At 47.6% G+C, this 27,369-nt stretch overlaps 3 protein-coding genes and 1 long non-coding RNA gene across 6 annotated transcripts in view; 1 reads left to right on the top strand and 3 right to left on the bottom strand.

Annotated features, from left to right (window-relative positions):
* Positions 1-7,070, bottom strand: part of plcg2 (phospholipase C gamma 2) — a 33,855-nt gene extending 26,785 nt beyond the window's left edge. The window contains exons 1-3 of the mRNA XM_023347092.1: positions 6,897-7,070; positions 2,232-2,423; positions 712-861 (exon numbers count right to left, since the gene is read on the bottom strand). Coding sequence (XP_023202860.1) covers positions 712-861; positions 2,232-2,415 — 334 coding nt within the window. The 5' untranslated portion in view covers positions 2,416-2,423; positions 6,897-7,070. The remainder of the gene's footprint in view (positions 1-711; positions 862-2,231; positions 2,424-6,896) is intronic.
* A 396-nt stretch (positions 7,071-7,466) lies between these two features.
* Positions 7,467-9,494, top strand: LOC111611230. Its single transcript, XR_002753946.1, has 2 exons — positions 7,467-7,531; positions 7,955-9,494. It is a non-coding gene; the product is annotated as an uncharacterized LOC111611230 (long non-coding RNA).
* Positions 8,752-16,209, bottom strand: tldc1 (TBC/LysM-associated domain containing 1). Of its 3 annotated transcripts, none has more exons than XM_023347094.1 (9): positions 14,980-16,209; positions 14,555-14,698; positions 13,515-13,763; positions 13,305-13,449; positions 13,011-13,222; positions 12,457-12,643; positions 11,065-11,183; positions 10,431-10,610; positions 8,752-9,986 (listed from the first exon to the last, which is right to left on the bottom strand). In XM_023347094.1, the coding sequence occupies exons 2-9, from the start codon at positions 14,690-14,692 to the stop codon at positions 9,858-9,860; spliced, it is 1,359 nt and encodes a 452-aa protein (XP_023202862.1). In that variant the 5' UTR covers positions 14,693-14,698; positions 14,980-16,209; the 3' UTR covers positions 8,752-9,857. The 3 variants fall into 3 exon arrangements, with proteins under 3 accessions (XP_023202862.1, XP_023202863.1, XP_005815782.1); XM_023347095.1 differs by having other exon boundaries at positions 15,119-16,209; XM_005815725.2 differs by having other exon boundaries at positions 15,068-16,208.
* A 3,135-nt stretch (positions 16,210-19,344) lies between these two features.
* On the bottom strand, positions 19,345-23,448 carry cotl1 (coactosin like F-actin binding protein 1). The gene is made up of 4 exons (XM_005815726.3): positions 22,965-23,448; positions 22,321-22,403; positions 20,758-20,915; positions 19,345-20,668 (listed from the first exon to the last, which is right to left on the bottom strand). Exons 1-4 carry the CDS (start codon positions 23,039-23,041, stop codon positions 20,558-20,560), a joined length of 429 nt encoding a protein of 142 aa, XP_005815783.1. The 5' UTR covers positions 23,042-23,448; the 3' UTR covers positions 19,345-20,557.
* Positions 23,449-27,369: the final 3,921 nt, after the last annotated feature.

The raw sequence follows: 27,369 nt of genomic DNA, 5'->3' as shown, positions 1-27,369 counted from the left end.
GAGTATCCAAAAAGAGCATTAAAACCGGATCCATGGGTTTAAACAGTAATCAAGGACAACAAACCATATTAGCATAAGGCGGTCAGCAAAAAGTAGAACCTCCCCCATCACCCACTCACTAAAGTCACCAGGTCCGCAACAGGTGACCTACAATCACTAATAACACCACGTGATCCCGCCCTCACCTATCCACAACATTTACCCTTCACTCTTTGACAGACGTTTGGAAGAAGGAAAGTCTGGCTGAGGCAGGAAGGAGCTCCAGTAGCAGTCAGTGTTGCAACAAAGCAGAAGACTGTTGCTCTTAGCATGTTAGCATGGGTGTACCGATGCTGCATGGATGCAACATGATGACATCATCAGCTGTTAGCAGCTCTGCTAATCCGCCTCCTTTACTTTTGCTGCTGTTTTTTAAATCTGTCTGGTCGTTGGGGATATGATCCTTCACTGTTATGATGGATGGGATTTGGGGTCAAAGTTCACCGATGCTTTGAGATGCTAATCAGCTGCTTTGGTTAAAAAAGCAAAACTTTACATAACTGACCAAAAATAATAAGGAACAAAAATCACAGCTCAAAGGGTGTACTTAGTTTTTCAATGTGTTTGGCAGCCAGAATGAAATCAGCTGAAAGGACAAGTAGAACGGCGTTCGGTACCGACCCAGTTCAGCAGAACTTTGACCCGAACAGCGAGAAGAAAGGCAGCGCTCACCTCCCAGGCTGAGGGTGTTGAGGACGAACTGGGAGCCGTAGAAGATGGTGAAGCAGGTGTTGTCATTGTGTTTGTCCTTCCCGTCTTTGAAGCGCTCAAAGTCTTTGGAGTTTCTTCCTGGACGGACTTCCCTGATCTCAGACAGGTCCACTGGAACAGAACAAACGGGTCAGACTTTACCGGACCTTACTGGACACAACCCTTAACGTCCCACACAGCAGGCCACACTTAGCTCCTCCTGCTGGTCATTACAACAAACGAAATGAATGACATTAAAGTGAAAGCATTTCTGAGAAGTGAAGCTGAGGGAGCGTCCTGATGTCAGACAGGAAACCGGCGGCTGGAGGAGGGCCAGAGCTGTTACCATGGTGATTTACCCAGAGTTGACCTCAATTCAGGTTGAACCGATTCAGAGTTTAATAACCCCTTAATAACCCCTTCAAAGAGTCGTTCTGGGTGGTGATGCTGTGGGTAGGAAGAATCTCCAGTAGCAGTCAGTCTCACAACGTATCTTTAGTTTTAATGGAATAAAATTTGGTTTTCTTACAGGAGATGAAGAGTTAAATTATGATATTTAACCCTCTGGCCAAGTTTTTTTTCTCAAATACTGCTTTCTAAAAATCACCTCCATTTTTAAAGTGAAATAATTTTATTTTAGAGAGTGCATAAACGTTGCAACATCACAAAAGCCCAATCTTTATACCAACATGTTAATATCTTGATTTAAGATTTGAAATTTGTCTTGCATTTGTGACATTTTGTTTTACTTTCCTCAATTAGTTTGTGACTATTCCTTTTTGTCTCTTTTTTCTGCTCGGTTTATCAAATCACACGTTTTTATTACTAATGTGCCTTGTCGAGCTATTTTCTTTAAATTTTCTATGAAGATGGGAAAAACAACAAAACATCACATGCAGAAATGAATTGTGGGTAATGCACTTCGCCAACGTTCGTAAAAATGCGGACTTCGCGTAAGGGCGGAAACAAAATGGGCGGGGCGAATGTGGGACACACTGCGACCTTTAACCTTCAACATGAACGGCATCCGAAGGAGAAACCGGGGGGGAGAGGATTTGGACCGGACCGGACCAAAGTTCTTCTGATGGTCACTTTGGTGTTGGAAAGCGTCCACACTGAAATCAGGTCGGGTTTGTTTAGTAGCATGAAGGATGAGGCAGACAATCGGTCTGATCTGATCGATCTGATCTGATTGATCTGTTCTGATGTGATCGATCTGATCCGATCCGATCAAGTCAGAGCTGCTGGAGTTCTGCAGTGGTTTCTCCAGCTGGAATCTCCTCATGCAGGCTGCAGGTCTCTGAACCTCCACCAGCAGCTTGTCATGAAGGATCTCAATGTAATTCTCTACTTTGACTCAGTTTGTTACAGTTAGCTCATACCTTGTTTAGCTCTTTTACATTTTAGGTTTTAAGGCTGGTTTATTTCAGTGATTTTCTCCCAGAAGCCTCTGCTGGTTCTGGTTCCTCTCTGTGGATGAATAATGGCGGCCGTATACTCACGGACTCCGTCGGTTTTATCCGCGGTGCGCGTCCAGGCCACCTGCCGGGTCTCCATGATGACCTGCACGGTGAGCCGCTCCGCCTTCTGCCGGAACACCGTCATGACCACGCCCATCTCCAGGTCCCGCTTGATCACGATCTTCCTGTACTCCGTCATCTCGCCCTGCGGGCCGGAACGGGCCATGGCTGCAGCTGGACAGGAAGCAGGCGCTGAGCTTCATCACCAATATTACGTCATCATCATCATCATGCTCTAACACAGCAGTGAGCTCAGCTTCGTCGCCATCATAGATTATTGATGAATAATCAATAGTGAGCAGCTTCTAGAGGATTCTTTAGAATCTATTGGGAGCTTCCAGTCCAGCTTCATGGACCTGATGGACGTCTTGTGTGGTTAATGTTTAGCAGTTTGTTGAGTTTTTATTACGTCATAAATCTGCAGTTTTGTTGGCTTTCCCACAGTAAAACCTTCAGCTGTAAAGAGAGACGACAGCAGTCCATTAATGAGGACAAGATGCTAATAAAGTCGTTCTAAAGTCTCAGTAAGCCCCCAGTAAAACCAGTTGATAATGAGCTGGTTTTAAATAAATGAATAAAGTAAAGTAAAGAGGAAGCAGCCAGTCAGATCCTGGAATATTTCATCATGAATTTGCTTCCATCACTGCTTCATTTCACAGGATTGAATCATGTTTTCTCCTTTCTGTGGGTCATCTCTGCTTTTCATTTGAAACAGAAAGTTTATTAATCCCCAGAGGAACCAGTTTGAACCACCATCACTCCCAGTCAGACATCCTGGAGATGTTTTCAGAAATCAGCCAGAAGTTCAGAGCTCTCATGTGAGCTGACTAAATATCATTTCTATTACAAATCTCACAGTTCTGTTGGTTCTACATCCAAAGACAAACTATTTGAATTTGCCCCATTCATTTTCTTACTCTACAAATTTAAACTTCCTGTTTCCTGAGAACATGGAGCAAAAATAAAGCTTTGGACGGATCTGCAGAAATAAAACCCGCTTCAGACGTCTAGTTCCCTTTCAGACAGTAAAGTTCTTCAGAATCGCTTGAAGCATTTCCATAATTTCAGGAAGCAGAGCGGCGTTAACGTGTAACAGAGCGGATAGTGTTCAGCTGCCAGAAACAGCAACGTTGTGTAACCAGCAGCTACTTCCTCTGCTGATCCGATTCACCAGCAGCTTCTCTCCAACAACCGCTTCACCTCTGACCTCCTGGAAAACCCACCCAGGGGATTTTTAGTTCTTTTCTAGAATTGTCTATGACAAAGGAGTAAATTAGACCAGGAAGACGGAGGATCGATTAAATGCCAAAGAGTGTTTTCTAGTTATTACAGATTTCTCAGCAACTGAAGCGGCTACAGAACTCAGGTTGAAGAGCAGAACTGGGTTCGGACCAGAGAGGTTCTGCTAGGACCATCAGGCCTCGTCTCAGCCAATTGGCAAGGAGAAAACGAGGAAACGTGACCCTGCAGCCTCTACTTCCTGCTTCCTGTTGGTCCATCAGGAAACAGGAAATGGATTCTTCCTCTGTGGCGCGTTAAGCTGTGTGTGTTGCTCCTGATGCTCCCTGTTTGCGTGTGTGTGTGTGTGTGTGTGTGTTGGGATCAAGGGTGTGGAGATTTTACACACATCTGAAGCGTCACATTAGAAAAGGTTGATGGAAACAGGAAAGTTCATAGTTTCTCAATTTCATAAAAAAACTTTTTCGTTCACTTCAGGTGGCTTCTGACTCTTCTGAAAAGAATTAGCATGCTAATGTGCTAACAGGCTAACTGGAGATTGAAACACATTTACCAAAGTTCTGACGTAACAGATGCTGAATGTGAGCCTTACCAGAGGAACCAAACTGAGGAAAGTGCAAAACTCCAGAATGGACGGACACTCTGGCTACAGGAAGTAGACGTCTAGCTAGCAACATCTACTTCCTGTTTACTACAGCCATGCTTAGCAACAACATCTGGTAAAGTAACAGCAGACCAGCTGATTTGCTCCAAACCAGGAAACGGAAACAGAAACACGCCTAATGCACATTTTCTCTTTGTTTGTTGCAACATTTGAAGGGTTTGCACATAATGATGGAGGAATGTAGCCGCCGTTCTGCGGCGTCAGGCCGGGTGTGACGTCACGGTCTTCGGGGGTCATCTCTTCCTGGGTCAGAGATGCTCCACAGCATCAGGATGTGCTGCAGGTTCAGGGGCGTTGCTATGGAGACAGGGAAGCTCCGGGTTCAGCTCGTCTCTAACTGCTTTTCCTCCGGGTTTGTCCAGATTTAGCCCCTAACCCTAAGCCAGCTTCTTCCCCACAGCATGATGCTGCCACCACCATGTTTCACTGTGCTCAGAGTGATTTGCTCTCAGTTTCCTTCCACCTCACAGCTCTGATCTACTTTGTGCACAAAGTCCCAATAAAACACATTAAAGTTTCCAAATGAACTGAGCAAAATGAGCAAAACCAATCAATAAATCAATAAGTCGTCATATTTCCTGACATCGTATTCTCAGAGCCAGCAGGCCGTCAGTGGAAAAACTGCTGAAGATAGAAATTAGAGGCTTTCTTCTGTCTCCATGGATACGAAATGCAAATGAGAGAAGTCAGATATAAACTGATTTTAATATTTAACCGGCTGCAGCTTTTCCCTCTGAACGCTTTAATAACCCCACATTCATGTGTTCATATTATGATGAACGCATGATACCAGCAGCACCCGGTTTATTGTCGGGAACCGAGAGGCGCTGAGTGAAGCCCGGCTCACATGGTTGGAATCCCGGCCTGGTGACCTTTGCCCCCTCTCTCATTACTAATTCACTATCAAATTAAGGCCACAGAGACAATAACGGTTTACATAGAAACCCGGTCAGGGTTCATTTAAGACCCGATCGGGTTTATTGGACCCGATCCATCGCTGGGAATCGTGTTCTCTTCCTGGGTTTTCTGCTTTTGTTGGGATGAAACCCAGAAGTTTCTGCTGGAACCGAGCCGGGTCAGAGCCACCTGCAGAGTGTTGCCGGGTAAATTACAATCGGTCCAGGTTAATATTCAACTCCTCCTTAAAGGGCCAGTCCCTCTAATTCATTTCCTCATTCTGAGGCGGCGGCAGCACGCCACCAGAACTCCGACCCGTCCAGGACCACAGTGCAGCTCTGGATCAGAACCATCTCCACTGCCACCAGAATGTATTCACACCCCTGGTATGAATAATTTCATACCAGGAAGGCGCTCTCTCTCTCTTTCTAGCTCTTTCTGGGTGAAGCAGAGATGGAGGCAGCGCATCGACCCGAAGGTCCAAATCTACTCGGAGAAAAACTCAAACACTTCAGATAGAAGAAAAGAACAATTTCATGTCCAAAAATCGTTTATAAGAGTTTCAATATTTTCTCTATATTCAGATTTTGTGATCTATTGTTTGGAAAACACGAAGAAGGATTTTAAAGATTTCAAATTACAAAAGAAAATAGTAACGCAAAGTGGTTTCGATAAGTAACTGCAGTCTGAGTGCTGGATTTGAAAAAGCAAGGCGTTACATTTCTGGTTATGTAACCAGTAACCCCAGTAACCCACCAGCAGCTTCACTGGAACAGGTGAGGAAGAGCTGCAGGTACAGGCAGAGAGCGTTGCCTAGCAACCAGGACTCTTTCTGGTTCAGGCTCTCTGTGGATCAGCGGTTCTGATCCGTTCAGAATCTGATCAGCCGAAGAATGGATCAGCCGATCAATAACTTGAGTCTGTTTAGCCTGACGAGTCGAGCTCAGATCTGATCTTCATCGTGATCCCAGTTCTGTTGGCTGGAAGTGACCGAACCCAAACAGAACCCCCTGACAGTCAGAACCGCCACTGACCTCTGACACCAGATTGGAAAACATTTGAACTCGAAGACGACGGCTGCAACTTCGGGCGCCACAATAACCAATAAATCAATAAGTGATGAATTTAAAATGAGGTCAATCATTTCTGTTTGAACCACCAAGTCCCGGACCGGTTCGGTCCAAACGTCCAGTCACCTTCAGTTTAAGGGAACAAGCCATCAGAACCGGCCTGGCAGCATGAAGCAGGCCAAACGTCTAAACAACAACAACAACGTCTGAGTGGAGGAAGTTTTTAGAGTGGCCTAGTCAAAGTCAGGATGTTACTCTGACTGAGATGCTGTCCAATGACCTGCCACTGGCCATTGCTGCTCTAAAACCCTCCAAAGTGTCTGAATAAATTCAGCAGGGGGTCAAAGTTCACCAAAAGCTGAACACTTTTCACAGCCAGGTCGGTTTTTGTCTTAATAATTGAAAGTTGTTGTGTTGAATCTGATAATCTGATATTTGTGAGAACATATCAGCTTTTCTGGATGTTTTCTCTCAGGAAATAAACTCCTGATTATTTAGGGATCCAAACAACAAAACCGGATAGAAAACCCTGAGAAACTTCTGCAGTTTTCCGCTCTTCAGCGGAGGTGGGGGGCCCCGGGGCCCCTCGCCTCCTGCCGTGGTCTCCAGAGACGGCTCGATGGTTCTCACCGCTAGAAGAAGAAGAAAGCTCAGCTGGGCTGACATGAGCCCGCTTTCTTCCTGGTTCTGGGTGAGACCGTGAACGCACCAGAGCAGCGGCGGGTGAAGCTGCGGCCGCCGCTGCACCTGCAGCCAGAAGCTGCCGGGCGGTCCTACCTTGCTCCGGTCGGTGTCGGGTCGGTCCGCAGCTCCGCTACCGGGTCATGGTTCCGACGTTGTGAAACGAAGCGGGAGGATGAGCAGACTGAGCGGGCCGCCGCAGGGCGGTCAGTTCCTCTATCCGCGGCGCGACGAGGAAGTAAAAGTTGACTGGATCGTCGGCATGAAGGCAGTCACTCCGGAAGAGAGGACGCTATCTATGCAAAGCAGAGCCGCACAGCCGCGGCTGACCCGCAGCTTTCAGAATAAATGTTGCGATGCTTCTACTGGGCTCTACTGGTCCCACTGGTTCTGGTTTTAAAGCCTCATATTGGAGCTGAGACCTGATCGATAAGTTCATCTGTAAAATCAGAAGCGGTGAAAAACGATCAGCCAGCCAAAAGTTAGAAAGAAAAACAGATTTCACTTTCAGCTTCAAAAAGTTCTGGACTGGACACTTCCGGTTCGGTTCCAGCTGGGCCCGTCCAGAACCTTCCTCTGTGTTGATGTAGACTACAGCCCTTCTTCATCTCCAGCAGAAACCCGAATGGACCTGCAGCCCACAGCATGATGGTGCCGCTACCTCCATGTTCAGACTGGAAGTCCTTCCAGTCCAATCAAGACATTTCAGAGATATTGATCATTGATAACAGGTCGGATTAAACCCTCTGATGGTTTTTCATTCAGATTCTTTGTTTGCTCGTCTGGTGGAAAAACTTTCCTTCTGCTGTTCCTGCAGCAGCAACGCGAAACGTTTCCTCTATTATAATAATAATAACAGAATTCATGGTAACACTTTATTTGAGCATAAGACTGACATGCCACTGTCATAAACATGAAGGAGTTTTTAGAAATGTTCAGTAAATTCAGACACTTTTAATGGATTTTTGAAGCAACTTTGCATTAAGTGTCATAATTTACTGAACTTCATGACAACATTCCTAAAAACTCCTTCATGTTTATGACAGTGGCATGTCAGTCTTATGCTCAAATAAAGTGTTACCAAATTTATTTATAGTGCTCTTTATATTTTGAGATCTCAAAGGATTTTTAATTTGGTTCTTTTGGATCAACAGCTGAACCGGACCAGAGCTTTAAAGCCTAAAACAAGATTTCAAACATTTCTGACCCGTTTAAACTCAAAGTCCATGAATGTAATTGAAGCTGATGACGTAGTCGTTCTCCTGACCTCTGACCTCTGAAGTAAAGCTTCAGTTTCTGAACCAGGCCTGTTGACTGGTCTCCATGGAAACGGACCCAGAAGGTTGTCGTGTGACGATCAAATGGAGATTTGCATGAATAACTCGGATGTTTGCATGAGAGGAAGAGGAAGAGGAGGAAGACAAGGCAGCCTTTCAGCCGCTGGCCGCCTGCAGCAGCACCAGTAGCAGTCTGTGACGCTGGGCTGCAGGAAGGACCCCTGACTGAGCGTCATTCATCACAATCAACTGTAGCAAAAGTCTTCACACCCCTCTGACCCAGTTCTTGTTTATGTGACGAGAACCAGAAGAAAACGGACAAAAATCTGAAAGGTGTGTCATTCACCGCCCCTTTACTCCGACACCCCGAAATCAACCAGAAGAGCCAAAACAGAATTTACCACAAACCAGATCATAACTGGGGAAAGATTCATATCACAAATAAAAATCTGAAAAGTGTGGTGTGCATTTTATTCTGCCACTGTTCCTCTGATGCTCCTTCATAAAAACTCCTTCAGTCACCTGAAGCGTCCGGCTCAGAAACGAGAAGAGAGACAGAAAGTCACATTGATCAGGACCTTTACTACATCGATACAGCACTGCAATAATCACCACACACACACACACACACACACACACACACACACACACACACACACACACACACACACACACACACACACACACACACAGGATAAGGTATTAACCACAAGCAATGAAAAACCAGCAGAAAGTTTCAGACTGAAACAGATTTGAGGTAGAAATCCATCAGATAGATCAGCTGAAGCTCTTTTGTCTCTTAAATTACCCAAGATAAAAAAAATAACCCAAAGAAACGCTGCAGAAATATTCATTGAGCAGAAAACCCAAAACTTTCTTCATTTAAACCATAAAAACCCATCAGCAGGCGAGGAGCCGGATCCGGGCAGGTTCAGTACTGGACTGGTTCTGGACCGGGTCAGCAGCAGCTGCAGCTCTTTTTGCTTCAACTCATCAACCATTGAATCAGGGGCCCAAACTTTTTGCCCTGTGGGCCAAAACAGACTAATTTAAAGCAGCTAAATGTCATTGAATTAAAAATGCAAAAATTTGTGATTATTAAATTTTTTTCTTTTTTAGTTTTACCTGCTCAACAAAAGTTTTTTTAATAAAATCTGATGAAACTGCAAAAACACTAAATCTGACCAAGTATTTAAAGTTTCTAGAGCAAACATCTCAGCTGACATGAAATAAGACAAAACTAACTTACATTAAAATTTGGTGAAAACGTTAGCAGATTATTTCAGCGTCTCGTTATGAGTGAAATTATTGGCCTTATTTCTTATTAAGACTTTTGTGCTACAAACTGTAAATACTTGGTCAGGTTTTGTGTTTTACATAAAAAGACCTTCGGACTGTTGGCTTATTAAAAGAAAAACAGATATTTTCCAAAATGTCAGTTTGGAAACTGAAATTGGCCAAACATTTTACATTTCTTGACTTGTGGTCAGGGGCCAAACAAAATCATTTCTAGAACCACAAAGGCCCCGGGCCACACTTTGGACACCAAACCTAAGACTCTGATTCTCACAGATTAACCATCAACTATTCAACATCCAGAAACTCTTGTACAGTCAGGGGAGTCGCATGCAAACAGGACTGCTGCCAGTAACGGGTGGGGGAGGGGCTGAACTGCAGTTCAACCTGGAGACCTGAAGGGGGCCGAAGATCCAACTGGAACAACAACCTGGGGGTGAGGAAGCAGAACGCATCGCCTCCTGTCCATGCAGCCGCACATGGCCTAGTCAAAGTCTTCCTGCAGCTCATTAAAGCCCTCGCTGTGCAGAGTCTTCCCCGTCAGCTCCATCATGGCCTGGACCTCCGGATCCACCTTCAGGATGCTCTTCTTCCCCTCCTCCTCTTCCTTGTCCTGAAACACCAAGAGCAGCTCAACATGGCATCACCACCACAAACCAGTTCAGACCAGTTTAAACCGGTTTAAACCAGTTTAAATCAATTCAGACCAGTTTAAACCAACCTAAACCAATTCAAACCAGTTTAAACCAGTTCAGACCAGTTTAAACCGGTTCAGACCAGTTTAAACCAGTTCTAAAACAGTTCAGACCAGTTTAAACCAGTTTAAACTGGCTTTAACCAATTTAAATCATTTTAAACCTGTTCAAACCAGTTTAAACCAGTATTAAAACAGTTCAGACCATTTAAACTGGTTCAGACTAGTTTAAGCCAGTTCAGACCAGTTTACAACAGTTCAGACCAGTTTAAACCGGTTTTAAAACAGTTCAGACCAGTTTACAACAGTTCAGACCAGTTTAAACCGGTTCAGGAACCTTGGTCCTGTGGTCCCGCTCCATACCTCGGGCGGCGCCGGCAGGTTCCCTGCGGCCCAAACCTCCACAGCGTCCAGGACGAAGTCCTCGTCAGCCGACAGCTGCGGGTTTCCGTACGTCGTGCATTTGGGGCGAGCACGGCTGTGACCGCGGCCGAAGTCGCTGTCCAGCCACAGGCCAAAGTAGTCGTGTTGACCCCCCATGCCCTGAGGGGAGGAGCAGACCGTTACCATGGCAACCAGCAGTTTGACCTCTCCATAGCCTGAAGGGTCACCTGACAGAGGTAGACTGGGACTTTAACAAGTTAGTTGACATTAATTCATCACATAGATTTTAACTTGTTCAAAATTTTAACGCAGTCAGTGTCACTTTTGTTGTTGTCTTTCTTACATCCAAAGTTCTGAGCAGGAACCGTTGTGTTCCTGTGTTTCTGGTACACCTGTAAATTTGACACACCTCAGTGCTAAACATGTCGCAGCAGAGCAGACGCTGTTTAATTAGCCGATTTATAGATTAAACATCTGAGTGCAGCTCCTCCAGCAGCTTCAGGTGCTCATCATGAAGCCCTGTTGTTTTCAGCTGCCGCTGTGACTTCCTGTCTGTGAGGTCACAGCGGTGCCGGAGCGTGAAGCGGCTCCGCTCCACTGGGCCCAGTCTCACCAGTCCGTTGGGCATCGTCTGCTGGTGCTGGTTCAGGTACATGAAGTGTTCGTTGTATCCTGTCGCCGTGTAAACCCTCAGAGTGGGGAAAACCGAGAACAGGAAGCATCTGGAGTCACCTGCGCACATACACACACACACACACACACACACCCACACACACACACACACCATCATGCTCCTGTCCACCATATTCAAAAGAGCAGAGACACTTCCTGGCTGTGTGGCTTTCTGCCTCCAGCTGAGCAGAGCCAAAATGGCCGCCGTCAGTCTGCCTTCATCAAGCAATCTGGTCCAGGAAGTGCAGCTGGTCACTTCCTGTCTCTGCTCAGCCTCCTCATGTTTCACCATGAAGATATTTAACATGCACTCTGAAAACTATTCATCCTTTCTGTCAATTAATCATGATCAACTTAATTAGCCTTTATTGACTAAGTGTCAGGAGAGGACAACAGGTCACCATGGCAACAGCTGCTGGTTCTTTAGCAGTCAGCTTCAGAGGCAACAACATTCTGGACTGGCCTAGTTAAAGCCCAGACCTGTTCCCAGCTGTCCTCTCCAAGTGTTTCAGCAGGTAGGACGTCCAGATGAGTCCAGAGGTGCCGATACTAAACACCGACTCACTTATGAAAGTTTCTTAACTCATAATTGATTAGTTAAAGCAATAAAAGGGTGAAAACTTTTCATAGATATTGAACGTAGACATACTTTTACCTACATTTTTTTATTAGCAGTAGCCATATTTAAAACACTGGTGGCAAAATGGCCGACCTTTAACCCAGCTCTGCTTCTTTGGCTTTTCTTTAGTCTCAACAACACAGAAGCTGTTGGTTGTTGAATAGAAATGTGACTCACTTTTCCTGTTTCTGTTTTTATTATTCCTCACGGTGACGCTGAGTTCAGTTAGTAAAGCGCCTGGCCACCAGGGGGCGCACTGCAGCCGATTCAACAATCATTTCTCGACTTAAGTCTGAAGAAGAATCATTTGTGATTTTTTTTTTTTTTTTGGACGCGATCTGATATAAACCTGATGTTGCAACAGTTTGATATTTGGCTGCAGTCGTCATGACAACCGTCAGTATTAAAATCCTTTCCAGGATCAAAGTCTGGCCGAGTTACAGGAAACGATTCATCACTTTGATCTCCTCTGGCTGCTGAGGAAACGTTCATTTTAACCCTGTGAGGGAAAACGGAGCGACTGGCTCTGCATTAGGAGGAAGAGTAATGATGATGATGAAGGTGACTGCACTGGTGACAGAACCTAAAGCGGACCCAAACAGGATCAGCATCTCAGCGTCTTAGGAACATCTGGAGATCCAGAGTCCAGCTGAGGTCCAATTTGTCCTGCTGGTCCCAACACCAGGACCGGTTCTGACCCAGCGGGCTTCCTACCCTGGAACTGGGGCTTGAGCTCCCAGGCGGTGGAGGCGTAGCCCCCGAACACGTGGCCCCGGGTGTCCCGCAGCAGCAGCATCGTGGGCCCGTGGTGCTGCAGAGCGGCGGCCATCTTGGTGAAGCTCTCCCCGTGCAGCTGCGTGGAAAAGACCAGCCTCCAGGGGGCGCTGCAGCCGTCTGGCAGCTGGGGAGAGACAACCAGGGAAGGTAGCTGGGTAAGTATCGGCCCGGTTCTGACTGCAGAGCAGAACCACAACCAGAACCAGCAGGTTGATCCAGCAGCAGATCTTTATTCTGTTCAGTGATACATAAACTGGGTGGTGTAGAACTAGATGATGTAGAACCGGGTGGTGTCTCTATCCTCCTGGTTCTAGTCAGAACTCCAGCAGCAGGTTCTGGACGGTTGTCAATCAGACCTGTGAAGACGCTGCTGCAGGAATCAAAGCCACTAAAGAGAAACTAAAGCCTGGATGAGTTTCTCTGATCTGAGACTTTAGTCTCTGGTTCTGATCCTGGTCCTGGTTCTGGTTCTGGTCCTGGTTCTGACTGACCTGTGGAGCCAGGAACATGAGCGTGGGTACATCCAGCAGGACGGTCAGGTGGGTCCAGTCCGTGTCCCGGCACGGCGGCAGCAGGTCCGGCGCCGTCCGGCCGCTCAGGGAAACGTTCAGGCCCTCGGCCACCAGAACCTCCAGGTACTGGGAGACCTGGGACACCCGGAAGACCCAGTCCTCCAGACAGGACAGGTCGCAGGTCGCCGGGTCTGAGGACAGAGAGAGGCGGGGTCAGATGGAAAGGGGCGGGGTCAGACGGAAAGGGGGCGGAGTCCTGGAGCTGGAACTTACCTGATGGTCTGAGGTCAGAGGTCATCTGCTCGGCCAGCAGCTTGACCCCCAGTGCCGTGTCGCCCATCTGCTGCGGCCTCCAGCCCTGCAGGCGCCCCCTGCTGGTCAGGATGTGAACTACAGCAGTGATCAGGTCCTCCAGGAACTACGGATCACAGCCATGAGCCTCCACCCGACACCACTTCCTGCCCCCCTCCCCTTCCTACTCACCGCCGCCACCTGCTGGCAGCTGACCGCCTGCGGCCGCCCCGCTGCATTGTGGGACATGGCCATGACCAGCGGCGCGCGCTCCTCTGCCGTCCCCCGCAGGACATCTGCCAGGAAAACCGTCAGCTGCTCCCGGTCCGGCCCTGGGGCGGCGCCGGCCCGGCCCGGTTCCACCCGTCCCGGCTCGATGCTGCACAGGCCCCAGAACGTCCTGGTCACCATGGCGACAGGGACCAGGGCCCCCAGGGACGCCTGCAGGACAAGAAGAGGACAACGCTGGATGAGACCCAGGTTCTACACCGGGCCAGACCGGGTCAGGACCAGCAGAACCGGGTCAGGTCCGAAGTTCTGGGTTCCTGCTATTGCTACAGCTTTAATATTATTATTCACTACATTTATTTCTGCTGATTTTTGTCATAGATTTGAAGATAACTCTTGAATTTATTAAATGTATCACATAGAAAATCTAATATTTAAATCAATAATCAATAATGATGAATCAAAGCCCTCCTCTTCCTCACTGCTTCTTCATCTCATCTGGATTCCCCTCCAGGTGTCAAACTGACAGATTAAAGAATAATTTAATTTAATCTCTAATTTCACGGAATATTTGACAGGTTGACCCCATGACCTCTGAACCCTCAGGTCCCACTGGATGAACGACGAAGAAAACATTGAGTTTGTTTATTTTAATCGGCTTCATCTGATTGGCTGATTGGTTTAATTAAGGATGATAAATGTAATAAATGAAATCAGATTTATTTATGATCAACGTTCTTCATCATCATCGTCCTTCAGAATGAAGGTTTTCTATTTCTGTCCACCAGGGGGCGTCCTCCGTCAGAAGCTCATTAATATTAAACATGTCACCATGTCTCTGCTGAGGATTATTATTGTTTGTGCAGCAGCTGCAGCATTCTGGTGGACCCAGGTCAAAGGTCACCTTCATGAACCTACTGGACTCTTTAGAACCAGTTAGAAGTTCCTCCGGGTTCCCGACCCAAGCACTGTTAGTGGAAGGACGACCTTCAGCCACCTCTCACCTGCAGCGCCTCCAGCTGGAGCGTCTTCCCCGGGCCGCCGGCCTGCAGACGCTCAAACGCGCCGTCGATCACGGACCGCTCCTCTGGACGGAACCGGGCCATCCGCTTCTGCACCATCACGCTGTCGCTATTACCCATGATGCTCTACATGATGGGCAACCAGACAACATTCATGTGAGAACAAACATTTCAGCCTGGGCAGAGAAAAGGTTTTCACGCCCTCCATGGAGGGAAACTGTATCTGTTTGGTGAAACATAAGCAGGAATGTGACCAGGGGGATCACGTGACCCCCCTGACCCCCTGGTCACGTGATCCAGATAGCCCCCCCTCTCCCTTCTCCACCTCTCTCTGAGTCACATGACTCCCCCTGACTTCCTGTTTACCAGCCGCTCCTTTCCCTCCCAAGCGGCCGGACACCTTCTACCTGCCACGGCGGCCTGAGTGACGTCACAGCCCGACCGATCAATGACTTTCATCAGATGAGCGTTTCCACCTGAGCGTCCCGCACACACCTGCAGCTATGTGGGGAAGATCAGACCCGCCACGCAGAGCGAGTCCCTCACCTCAGATCCGCAGCCTTGGATGGAGGGAGGAGGAGGCTGCTTCACCCGGCAGCAGCCAATCACAGGGCTCCGCTTCCCACTTGCCGGGCTCTGATTGGGCGCTTGGGGGCGGGGCCCAGCAGGGCTGCGTTCAGGAGCAGAATGAGATCTGTTCGGTTCTGGTGTTGCTGAAAGTGGGTCAGCTCCTCTTTCCGGATCAGAAAGCAGCTTGAAGGATGAAAAGGTTTGTTTAGGAAAAATCTTTATTTGATTTTCCTTTTTGATCTTTTAAAAAAAACATGAAATCTGCAGATATTCAGCTCATGTCGGCGTGCAGTTCCACGAACGGTCAGCAGATGGCGCAGTGTGTTGAACTGCCAGGTGGGCAGGTGGGACTTCGGAGCCGCACTGCTCAAATGTATGAATAGTCTTTTAAAATGACAGTTTGGATGTAATTTACTCCAAATCAAGAGTTGTAGTTTTAATTTAGTGAAATTATGACACAAAAGAAGCAAAGAAACCTCAAAACGCTCCTCACCAAACCAAAATAAATCCCGCTGAACAGAAATTATGCGGCAGGATCATAAAATGAATCAACTTAAATTTACTCAAAAAACACAAACTCATCAGACATTTGCAAACTAATTATTTAAAAATCATTTCAGAAGCTTAGCAGAAAGCATCAGGTGCAGTTCCTTCCTCCAGCAGCAGAGGGCGGCGTGGAGCCGCGGCGGGTCGGGCAGCCGCTCAACGATGCCTTATATGGGCATGAGATGCGGCGCGAGCGCTGAGAGCGGGCTGTTTCCTGGTGATGAGGTGTCGGGGGAAGTGAAGGGGGAGGTCAAAGGTCATACATGCCCGGTTCTCCATCAGGTGTTCATTCAGCAGTAAAGTCCATTACCTGCATTACCCCCGATCCGGACTAGGCAGCATCATGCTGGGGATTATAGCATAATCATCACCATAGCAACATAAAGACCGAAGGAAAATAGTTACTGGTTCCACAGCTCCGATCCCACCAGCCCATCTTTGTCACCATGGAGATGGATGTTCTCTAGATGAGCTCTGAGACCAGAACCAGAACCAGTTGGACTCTGGAGCTGATCAGGTGATTTATTCATTTAGAGGTTGAATAAAGTGCACACCGCACTTTTCAGATCTTTATTTGTGGAAATTAATCTTTCTACTCCCAGTCCAAGTTTTACTTTGCTGTTTGTGATGTGAAAAGTTGAAATCAGACAGGTTGCGGGTTGAATGCCGTCCCAACGGCCGTCAGACCCAGTTAAACCCAGTTAACCCAGTCAGTCTAGCTGACTGCCTCTCTGTTGCGGAGCCACAACAGCTGATTGGCTGGGCCCGGCTCTGGCCCCGCCTCTCTGCAGGTGAGGACTCGTCTTTCGGCTTCCTGCCTCATCTGACTCCTTATATGGTAAAACTCTCTGCTGAGCCGCTCAACAGGAAATCCTTCATTTGAATGAGAAGCTTGAAAAGCAGAAGTGGCTCTCTGTAGTCGCTGACCTCTGGCCTCCACCTGTCCAGAGGAGCTGCTGCTGATGGAGCAGCACAACATTGATATTTCTAACTGTGCAGAGCGGATCGGAGGATTCTGCCGTTTTGAACCTGAGAATGGTTTTCTACTTCCTGTCTCTCCTCCTGCTGCCGCCAGCAAGTCAGAATCTGGACGACTGAGCAGATTCCCAACCAGCTGTGAGGAAAACCTGAGCTGCTGCCGCCCGCGTCTCGTCACCCTGCAGCTAGAGCTGCGTGCAGCAACACGTTTCTGCCGAGTCGATAGTCTTTCTGTTTGCAGACTTCCTCATTCTGGTGGTTCTGAGAGCAGCAGCTCAGAGGATCCTGAACCCCCGTGCTAATGCTACATGATGCTACTGCTGCACGATGCTACAGCCGCACGGTTCTACAGCTGCACGGTGCTAATGCGGCACGATGCTGCTGCGGCACGTTGCTAATGCCGCACGGTGCTGCTGCGGCACGGTGCTAATGCCGCACGATGCTACAGCCGCACGTTTCTACAGCTGCAAGGTGCTAATGCTGCACGTTGCTAATGCCACATGATGCTACAGCCGCACGATGCTAATGCCACACAATGCTAATGCCGCACGATGCTACAGCCGCACGGTTCTACAGCTGCACGGTGCTAATGCCGCATGATGCTAATGCCACACGATGCTACTGTGGCACGGTGCTGCTGCGGCATGATGCTAATGCCGCACGATGCTACTGTGGCACGATGCTACTGCGGCACGGTGCTAATGGCGCACGATGCTAAAGCCGCACGTTTCTACAGCTGCAAGGTGCTAATGCCGCATGATGCTAATGCCACACGATGCTACTGCGGCATGTTGCTAATGCCGCACGATGCTACAGCCGCACGATGCTACTGCGGCACGTTGCTAATGCTGCACGGTGCTAATGCCGCACAATGCTACTGCGGCACGATGCTAATGCCGCACAATGCTAATGCCACACGATGCTACTGCGGCACGATGCTAATGCCGCACGATGCTGCTGCGGCAGGATGTTAATGTTGCACAATGCTAATGCCGCACGATGCTGCTGCGGCAGGATGCTAATGTTGCACAATGCTAATGCCACACGATGCTGCTGCGGCACGATGCTACTGCGGCACGATGCTAATGCCGCACGATGCTGCTGCGGCACGATGCTAATGTTGCACAATGCTAATGCCACACGATGCTGCTGCGGCAGGATGTTAATGTTGCACAATGCTAATGCCGCACGATGCTGCTGCGGCAGGATGCTAATGTTGCACAATGCTAATGCCACACGATGCTACTGCGGCACGATGCTAATGCCGCACGATGCTGCTGCGGCACGATGCTACTGCGGCACGATGCTAATGCCGCACGATGCTGCTGCGGCACGATGCCAATGCCGCACGATGCTACTGCGGCACGATGCTAATGCCGCACGATGCTGCTGCGGCACGATGCTACTGCGGCACGATGCTAATGCCGCACGATGCTACTGCGGCACGATGCTACTGCTGCACATAGCAACCATTGTTCATCTGATGGACAGAGACCCAGTTTTGGTTCAAGAACCAGAAAGGAACTTTCCCCACAAAACAAGCCAGACTCTGGTTTGGGTCGGCTCCAGAACAATAGCCGGGCTGTGATTGCTGTGGTGTGTGGGGCCTGCTGCGGGAAGGAGGCGGCCCGAGGAATGCAGCAACGTTCTCCCGGTCCTTGTTCGGACTCCCACAGGTTCTGCATGCCAACATTCCCTTTGCATGCAGAGCTGCGTCTCTGACCGGACCATCTGCCCGTTAGCCCGCTAGTTACTGCAGCTAACCACTGATTCTGATGCAGAGTAACCGGAGCCTTTCTGCGTTGTGCTGGTTTTATTGATTGATCAGGCTGTGACACAGTTTGTCTTTAAAATGGATGATTTCTTGATTTATTCTGACGAGAACAAACAGAAAGCAACCGTTACAGGCCCCCCGCTCCAAGTCCTACACAAAACAAAAATACATAACAGAATTTAACTTAATAAATCTAACAGTGTTGTGTCATCAGGACTCAGTAGCTCAATAAGCAGCGTTGCTGCAGATTCCAACCATCGCTGCCTCCACCAAACTGCATTAGTATTCAAACCCCTGCAGTTTTTATTTTCTCTTATTGTCAATGATCTAATAAAAAATAAAAAAAAGTTTTTTGAGTGTAAAAGTTGAATTTTTGGTAAAATTCAACTTTTGATTTTAAAATCCTCGCTTTACTGGATATTATTTTATTTGTTTTTATTTTTCATGTTTTATGATACTTTGCTGATGTTACACCTGAATTTTCCTCCTGAGGAAAAACTTACTGTTTTACTTCTCTGCTGTTATTGCACGTGTATTTTTTTACGCTAAAGTCATTATATTCTGTTCCACTTCCTTTGGATCATGAAGACGATATTTCTGTGAAACTGTACACTATGATATTAATGTATTTATAAATGTTTGACCTTTTGTGTGACCTTGGTGTCTGTTGCAAACCACAAGCAGCTTCATGACTCAGAATCCAACCTGGAAGATCAGCAGACATAAGACCTTAAATTGAGATTCAGACACACAGACAGAATCTGGAAAATCCAAACATCAAATTTTATTTTTAAATGACTTGTTTCTGTTTTCTTTTTTGCATGTTTTTTTTTTTTGGAAAATCTTCACCAATGATAAAAGATAGAAAAATGAAAACAATAAAACTCTTGTAGAAACTAATAAAGACAGAAAAATGATTCTTTTTCTTTATTCTTGGGGCAGGGAGAGTTGAAACAGAATAAAACCAAGCGCCTCACATCCTGCAGGAGCAGCCAATCACAGCGCAGCGTCTTCCAGCTCCCATGATGCACCTCTCTCCGCTAAGGCAGCCGCATCACCGTTTGCTTGAACCGATCTGCATTTTCAGAGTGAGTCCTGAAGCAGCTGCTGGTCTCCATGGCAACACAGGAGCTAAAGCTAACAGCTAGCGGCTGCAGGCCTCTGAAGATGGAGGCGGGTTCTGTCCTGGGTGAGCTGGTCCAGGTCAGAGGTCAGGCCCAGCTGAGCCTGCGGCGTGTTGATGAACCTCAGAGGCCTGGATGACGGGTTTCTTTAAGGTGCCGATAAAACCTGCTTTTAGTTCAGTAACAAACCTAAATGCCTCATTTGCTTCACTTCTAATGAATAGGATGAAATGGGGTTCTACGGAGCACTTATGGGTACCAACTATATTACTTTACAGGCTAGCTTCCTCCACAGGCTACAGCTAATGGCTAGAGATTTTAAAACAAGTCCAAACTAAATATTTTTATGAAGTTTAAGAAAACATGTAGTTTGCTGTAAATTGTTGTCACATGGAAACGTTCAGAAGAAAACTTAAGCTGAAGACTCTCCTGTGATGAAGATAATAACCACTCATACACACTTCACAGAACCCCAGTCACATAACATGAACTATCCCTTTAAGACCTTGGGGCTTCAGCTGTTAGCTTTGTCAGAACATTAGCAATTACAGCTAACAATGTTAGCTTTACATCAAGAAGTGGAAAAAATGGTTGAGAATCACTTTTATAAGACCGATGGAAGCAAAATAAACCTAAGACTGAAGCTCCAGGCTGGATCCCCGATTTCCAGTTTTGGTGCTAAGATAAGCTAGGCTAGCATTTAGCGCCCACTAATCCCAACTTCTCCAGTAAAAGCTCTTCCTTTAGCAGGTGCAGAAAGTTGTTTCTGGTATCAACAGGTTAAAGTGGGGATATAAGCACCAGACAGACGACACGAAGCAGACGGCGTTTCCTGTAGGATCAAGTTTTCATCAAGCGGTGTAAAAATCTAGTGGTCATCTGTGCTCTCTCCCTTCCTGAGAGGTAGCAGCCCCGCCCCAACACTCCCTCCCCCCAGACCCCGAGTCCAACCGCACCCCGTTCCCCGACCCGGTTCCCTCCACTGGACCTCCTCTACTCGGCCTGAGCGTCGTAGTTGGCGCCGCCGGCCTTCTTCAGCTCGGAGCGCAAGTATTCCTCCTCCAGTTCCCGCGGCTCGCTGATCATGAACTCCTTGGCAAAGTTCTGCAGAGAACAGAGTTGCGGTTAAAAGAAACATCGGGGTACCGACAAGCAGCTGGTTCTGCTCTGGGCCCGGTTCCCCCGGTTCCTACCTGCACCACGTCCTTGACGAGCGTCTTGTCGGTGCTGATCTTGGCGCGCTGCAGGCCGCCGACGCGCTCGCCGATCCAGGTGATGAGCGTGAACTTGGCCCGCTTGCTCAAGGCGTCGCCCGTCGTGAAGCGGACGAAGCCGAACAGAGGGATGTCATCTGGGGACGAGGAGAACGTGAGCGGTTCTGCAGAACTCCCACCCAACTAACACCAGTATGATCCGAACCACCAGCTGGGTCCAGAAACATCAGAACCGGAACCGGATTCTCATTCCTGTTCTGGATCTGCAGCATTACGTTAAATTCAGGTTGTTTCAGCGCGACTCGGTCCAAGTCCGAGTTCAGCAGATCCGAATCTGGATCCGAATCATTGTAAATACAGATGATCCAGATTCAAAGCAGAATGAAAACAGCCGTCACAAACTGGAGCCGGACACAGACCCGGTTCTGGTCCCGGTCCGGAGTCAGTTTTCTCCAGTCCTGCTCCTCCCCCACCTGTTGCTGAGGAGAGCGAAGCAGCGCCACCAGGAGTCTGATGGCGGTAGTGCAGGCTAACACACCAGCCATGTGGCTCCAGAACCAGCAGAACCAGGCGGGCTGACCAACTGGACCCGGAGAAACCGGAACCTGGATCCAAGGCAGCTGTTCTCATCGGATCAGTATCCGGGTCAGAGCCAGAACTCCCTGGAGGTTGTCTGGAGAAACGACTGAAATATCTGAAGCAGTTTGAGCTCAGAGGTTCCAACCCGGTCCAGTAGAAGCTTCCAGAACCTCCATCAAACAGCAGAACTACTGGACCGGGTCAGAACACCGAATCACCGGATCGGAGCAGCTCGTTTATTATTCCTGTTTCTGTCTTAGATTGAGGAACCAGAACCAACAGAACCAACAGAACCCCGCAGCCCAACCCAATCCCTCCACCGCCTGTACTTCTTCAGGCACTTCCTGTTTCGTGGCTCCGCCCCCAACTCGAAGGAAGCAGCAGGGAGCCGATGAGGCAGCAGAACCAGAACCGGGACAGATTCTCCTGACAGTTTCTATTAAAAAACTAAAAAGTCCAATTTTCTCCTGTTCCTTAAAGGCATCACAGCCAGGACCTGTTTTCCTTGATTCATCTCACACAAACCAGAACCAGAACCTCTAAGAACCTGGACCTCCTCCAGCCTTGAGGCAACGTTTCACATTTCGCTTTTCAAACAAAATAAAAACTGAAATATTCAAAATGTGAAAATTAAATCTAAGAGCTGGAGGCTCGCCGGTCGGGTTCTGGTACCGGTTCTGGAACCAAGAAGTGGGTTTAACATCCCAGACAGTGTGAGAAGGAACCTGCTCTGAGCTGAGCCGTCATCACTTCCTGCTCTGCTGTCATCACTTCCTGCTGCTCTCCAGGATCTGATTGGCTCCTCCCTCTCAGCGACTCGCTGCTAAATAAGGAGCTCAGAGACCCGAGAGCCGCTGAGCAGGAAGTGATGCAGCAGAACCGGGCCGAGGCTGCAGCAGAACCGGGCCGCAGCATCGCGGTCACTGAACACCTGGGTCACTGAACACCTGGCTCCCAGCTCACCTGTGCACAGCTCCTTGAAGTCCTGGTAGTTGGACCCCACGCCCGCCGGGACGATGGTGGAACCTTCGTACTTGAACGCAGCCCTGCAGGAACAGCAGCATGTCGTTACTGCACCGAATCACCGAATGTCACCAGTCAGAGATCAGCTGGGTTCTGGTTCTGACTCCAGAATGGGTCCAGGTGATGGTCGGGATCCCCCCTCCTAGAATGGTTCCTGTGACGTCACAGCCTAAAGCTCCATGAATACAGGACAAAGTGAATTAGTTCTGCCCCGCTGGGCCTCCCCAGCACCAGAACCGGGCCGCTGGCAGCCGGAACCGGACCGGAATCGGGAAGCTGCGTTAGGAGGTGAAGCAGCAGGTGCGGTTCTTTGTTTCTAATCAAATCTGTGAATTAATGAGGCAGAAACAATCCGAGCTCCTCTAATCTCCAGCTTCAGAATCCGCTTTGTGTGAATGAAGCCGCTCAGATTTAAACCCAAAACCCAAATTAAAGGTTTCGCCCTGATTACATGAAATAAAAAGGTTTGACAAGCCGAAGAACTTCGAACTAGTCGATGGTTTCGATTCTGGCCCGCTTTATGTCCGTGACAGATTTTGTTTAGAGAATAAAGAGCAAAATGTGTTTTTTCTGAATGGACTCACCAGCTGGTCTCCGTGTTGTCGTCCCGAACTTGGTTGTAAGCTTCTCTGCAGGCCTCTTTATCGATCTGGGTCGTCATGGTTCTGGAGGAAAATACACCTAAATTGGACGGAACCGGGTTGAAACAGCAGCTGAGTAGAGCGGAGGATGCTGAGAGGAGGACGGGAGTGTGCGGGAGAAAACGAGTGGCGGTGCGGCGCGGCGGGAGTCGCTGAGTTAACGGGACGAAGCGGCGCTTCTGCTAGAAAGTGTCTTCATTTCCTGGATGGGTCCACTTTATGGGCGTTGGTGCTGTTAGTCAACCAGGCTGCAGGCACGAGACGCGATCACCTCCTCCTTCTGGCCGCTCGGCGTCTCCAGGGGGCGCTGTCAAGCTGCGCCAACAGGCAAACACAGCTTCCGGGACGGATTCTTCAAAATAAAGTCCACAAGAAATCTGAAGAGACCGACTCAAATAAAGACTCGGGTTTATTAACAATTTCGATCATTCGAGCTGAATATTTGACTGATGATCATGATTACACTAAAATTAAAAACATTTTGAATATTATTTGGTTATCTGGTTCTTGTTTGCAATGTTGCCATAAAGAAGAAGGAAAAACTCCAAACTCTTTAATAATATCCTGATTATTTGTCAAAAAGCTGAATGTGAACAGTTTAAACTCAACTTGATGTTCATGATGAAATCCACAAAGACAAACCGTGAAACCACCAATCCACAGAAACTTTATGGAAACAATAACTCAAACATTAAGAACGCTCCAGGATTATTTACAATACCTGACAGAACCACAAACACGACTTGGCATCGATTACATCACAGGGAAAATTATATTAATCTGCAGATCTACAGCAACCCAACAACTACGGCAACTCAACATCTACACCAACCCAACATCTACAGCAACCCAACAACTACAGCAACCCAACATCTACAGCAACCCAACATCTACGGCAACCCAACATCCACAGCAACATCCACTGGCCCCCCTGTGGAATACAGTAGAAAAAAAGAAAAGAAAATCAACTGGACACACATCTTTAAACCAGACATAAATCTTTACACATATTTTGTTTTCAAACTCCACTGAAGTTTATTTCACTCTACAATTTGCACCAAAAAAAAATTAGAAACCATCTTTACAGTCAAACACTTTTGTGTAACTGTTTGTTTTTTCATTCATCCATACCGCTTCCAGCGCCCCACTGCAATGGCACTGCGCCCCCTTTAGGGGGCGCGCCGAACACTTTGGGAACCACTGATTTACACCAACATCCAAACGTCTCATCAAGAGGTCAGAGGTCATGTGGGTTTCCCCAAGGCTCCGCAGGACCCCTCTGTTCAATATATATGCTCCTAATGGGTCAGGTTATAACAGGAAGTAAGATCAGTTACCATGACAATGCAGATGATTTACCTTATTATGTCACCAGATGACCTTTCACTGAATCCAATAACTGAACAGATGCTGACAACAGATCAGATGAGTGGATGAGACAAAATTTTCTGAACAGAAGCTGAAGTTATTAAAGATAAGATAAGATAAGGTTTATTTGTCATTGTCATCAACAGATTACAACGAGATTGAGATTTGCTCGACTCGAGTTAAGATGCAGGTTATGTGTATATACATAATATACAAAGATAAATAAATAAATAGTACAAAATGAGAATAAATAGACATCAGAAGATGGTTGCAGCGCCTGGAGGTGTTGCAACAGAATTGACATTTTTAACAAAGTGGTGTCAAGAGCAGAAGTTCTTATGCCTTTGAATTTAGTGCCATGATTGCCATCGGGTAAAAACTGTTTTTTAGGCGATTTGTCCTGGTTTTTATTGCTCTGTATCTCTTGCCTGATGGCAGCAGCTGGAAGAGACCATGGCCATGGTGTGAAGAGTCATTTAAAATGTCCAAAACTTTCTTGTGGAGCCTGGAAGTGTAAATCTGTTCCATAGTGGGGAGGCGGCAGCCTATGGTTCTCTCTGCTGAGCTAACAACCCTCTGGAGTGCCTTCTTGCCGCGGATGTGCTGCTGCCGTACCAGACACACACAGACCGTATGTGAGCACACTCTCTATGGAGCAGTGATAGAAGGCCTGCAGCAGGTCTGAGGGGAGACGGTTCTTCTTGAGTATTCTCAGAAAGTACAGTCTCTGCTGTGCCTTCTTCAACAGCTCCTTGGTGTTGGTGCTCCAGGTTAGCTTGTCCTCCAACTCCATGCCCAGAACCCTGAACACTGGGACCCTCTCCACACAGGTCCCACTGATGGTGAGAGGCTGGATGTCTGTTTTGTTCTTCCTGAAGTCGATCACCAGCTCCTTTGTTTTGGAGGTGTTGAGGAGCAGGTTATTGACTTTGCACCACTCTGACAGCCGCTTCACCTCATCCCTGAACTCCAGCTCCCCCTTCCCGCCTGAGATGAGACCAACAACAGTCGTGTCATCTGCAAACTTTATGGTCTTGTTGCTGAGGTGGTTGGAGACAGTCATGAGTGTAGAGGGTGTAGAGAAGTGGGCTGAGCACGCAACCCTGTGGCGATCCGGTGTTCAGGCTCAGAGCAGTGGAGGTGTGGGGGCCCAGTCTGACCCTCTGGGAGCGACCTGTTAGGAAGTCCAGGATCCAACTGCAGGTGGCTGATGGGAGCCCAAGGTTTGCTAGCTTGGACACCAGACGTTGGGGAAGTATGGTATTAAATGCTGAGCTGAAGTCCACAAAGAGCATTCTGACGTAGCTCCCCTGCTTCTCTAAGTGGGTCAGGGCAGCATGAAGTGCTGTGGATACAGCGTCCTCTGTGGACCTCTTTGCTTTGTAGGCAAATTGGAGAGGGTCCAGCTCAGCAGGCAGGCCAGCAAGGATGTGACTCCGCACCAGTCTCTCCAAGCACTTCATGAAGATCGGTGTGAGTGCCACTGGACGGTAGTCGTTCAGGGTGATGATGTTGGTTCTTTTCGGCAGGGGGACAATGGTAGAGGACTTTAGGCAGGGAGGGACAGTGGCTTGAGACAGGGACTGGTTAAAAATCTTTGTGAAGATTCCAGCCAGTTGGTCTGCACAGTCTTTAAGCACCCGTCCCGACACACCGTCAGGTCCCGCAGCCTTCCTTGGGTTCACCTTCCTCATCACCTGCCTCACCTCACTCTCCTCTACTGTGAGAGCAGAGCTGCTGTGGACAGGCAGCTGTGATGGAGCTGAATGATCTAGAATTATAGATGTAGAGTCAACACACAGCTTCAGTTCTTACAGCTAGAAACTAGAGATTAGGGTTCCTTCCTTCCTTTTTTCTTTTCTACCTTCCTTCCCTCCTTCCTTCCTCCATCTTTTATTCTGAAGGGTGAATGAATCATTTCCGGTTCCGGCTTCACTATATCGGATCTGATTTGATTAATTCCTGTTTCAATGGATCATATTCTGAATGTTTAATAAAAGCAGCTCTAGTCACAGTTTCTGTTTGTCGTTGATTTTTAATTACTAGTAAAAACATGCGGTTGATTTCAGGCTGAGAGCCCCATGCAGCAGGAAGTGCTGCTTCCGTCCTCCATCACTTTCACCTGCTGTGTGGGAGCAGCAGCGTTCTGCCCCCTGCTGGTCACTTAGGTGTCTGCAGCTGAGACACAAAATCACTTCAGTTGATTTAAACTCAAAAATCCCAAACAGAAATTATAAAATGTCTGTAAACAGATGAATAAAATGTGCTTTTGTTGTTTGATTTTGAGTTTAGGTTCAAATGACATGACTTTGATGCCTAAATCAGGATAAATGATCTTGTTATTTTCTGTTTCATTCAACATTTTTGACCAGAAGGAGGTCTGACAGGAAGTTGACCCACTGACTTCCTTCAGTCAATCTGAGGTCAGAGGTCACAGAGGTCAGGGAGTCACTGATCCAGGTGAATGTATCAGATGGGACAGCTGGTTCTGGTTCCGGTTCTGTCTCTCCAGTGGGGATGAGAAAGTCATGGTGGGGAATCATTTCTAAAACTTAAATATTTATCATCATGTTAAAAGTAGAACATTTTGTTGAAGTTATGAGAAATATATGTTTAAAGTTCTAGCAGATTCTCATAAAAGCAGGTTTTTCATGTTTTTAATCTAAATTTTAAAAAATCATGAATGAAAGTTTTAATTTCTAATGAGGGTTTTATTTTACAGTGATAAACTGCTGGATGGAATAAATGATCACAATAAAGGCAGTGTGGAAATATCAGTAATAAAACTCATAAATCTGATGCCATGAGGAAGTCAGGCTGATGAAAACCACAAATAACCTGTCGACTTGTTTTCCTCATTGGCCCGGTGCCAGAGCTCAAAATCCTGCGCCTCTGTGAAGAGTGGGCTCAGTCAAAGTCACGTCAGGGAACAGCCCTGGCTCGTAACTTCACATCCAAAATGGCGGCACTGGTCACTGTT

The sequence above is a fragment of the Xiphophorus maculatus genome, chromosome 2, assembly GCF_002775205.1.
Source record: "Xiphophorus maculatus strain JP 163 A chromosome 2, X_maculatus-5.0-male, whole genome shotgun sequence".
NCBI classification, from domain to species: Eukaryota; Metazoa; Chordata; class Actinopteri; order Cyprinodontiformes; family Poeciliidae; genus Xiphophorus; species Xiphophorus maculatus.
Note: the sequence above shows the minus strand (reverse complement) of the source record. Positions and strands in the feature narration are given on the sequence as shown.

What these genes read in the sequence shown, in the direction of transcription:
- tldc1 (XM_023347094.1), bottom strand. Translation starts at nt 14,692, where the DNA reads ATGGGTAATAGCGACAGCGTGATGGTGCAGAAGCGGATGGCCCGGTTC. An exon ending in TCCAGCTGGAGGCGCTGCAG is followed by an intron (nt 13,764 to 14,554) that starts GTGAGAGGTGGC and finishes CTTGTCCTGCAG; the next exon opens with GCGTCCCTGGGGGCCCTGGT. An exon ending in CTCTGACCTCAGACCATCAG is followed by an intron (nt 13,223 to 13,304) that starts GTAAGTTCCAGC and finishes CTCTGTCCTCAG; the next exon opens with ACCCGGCGACCTGCGACCTG.
- cotl1 (XM_005815726.3), bottom strand. Translation starts at nt 23,041, where the DNA reads ATGACGACCCAGATCGATAAAGAGGCCTGCAGAGAAGCTTACAACCAA. An exon ending in CTTCAAGGAGCTGTGCACAG is followed by an intron (nt 20,916 to 22,320) that starts GTGAGCTGGGAG and finishes CCTCGTCCCCAG; the next exon opens with ATGACATCCCTCTGTTCGGC. An exon ending in TCGTCAAGGACGTGGTGCAG is followed by an intron (nt 20,669 to 20,757) that starts GTAGGAACCGGG and finishes TGTTCTCTGCAG; the next exon opens with AACTTTGCCAAGGAGTTCAT.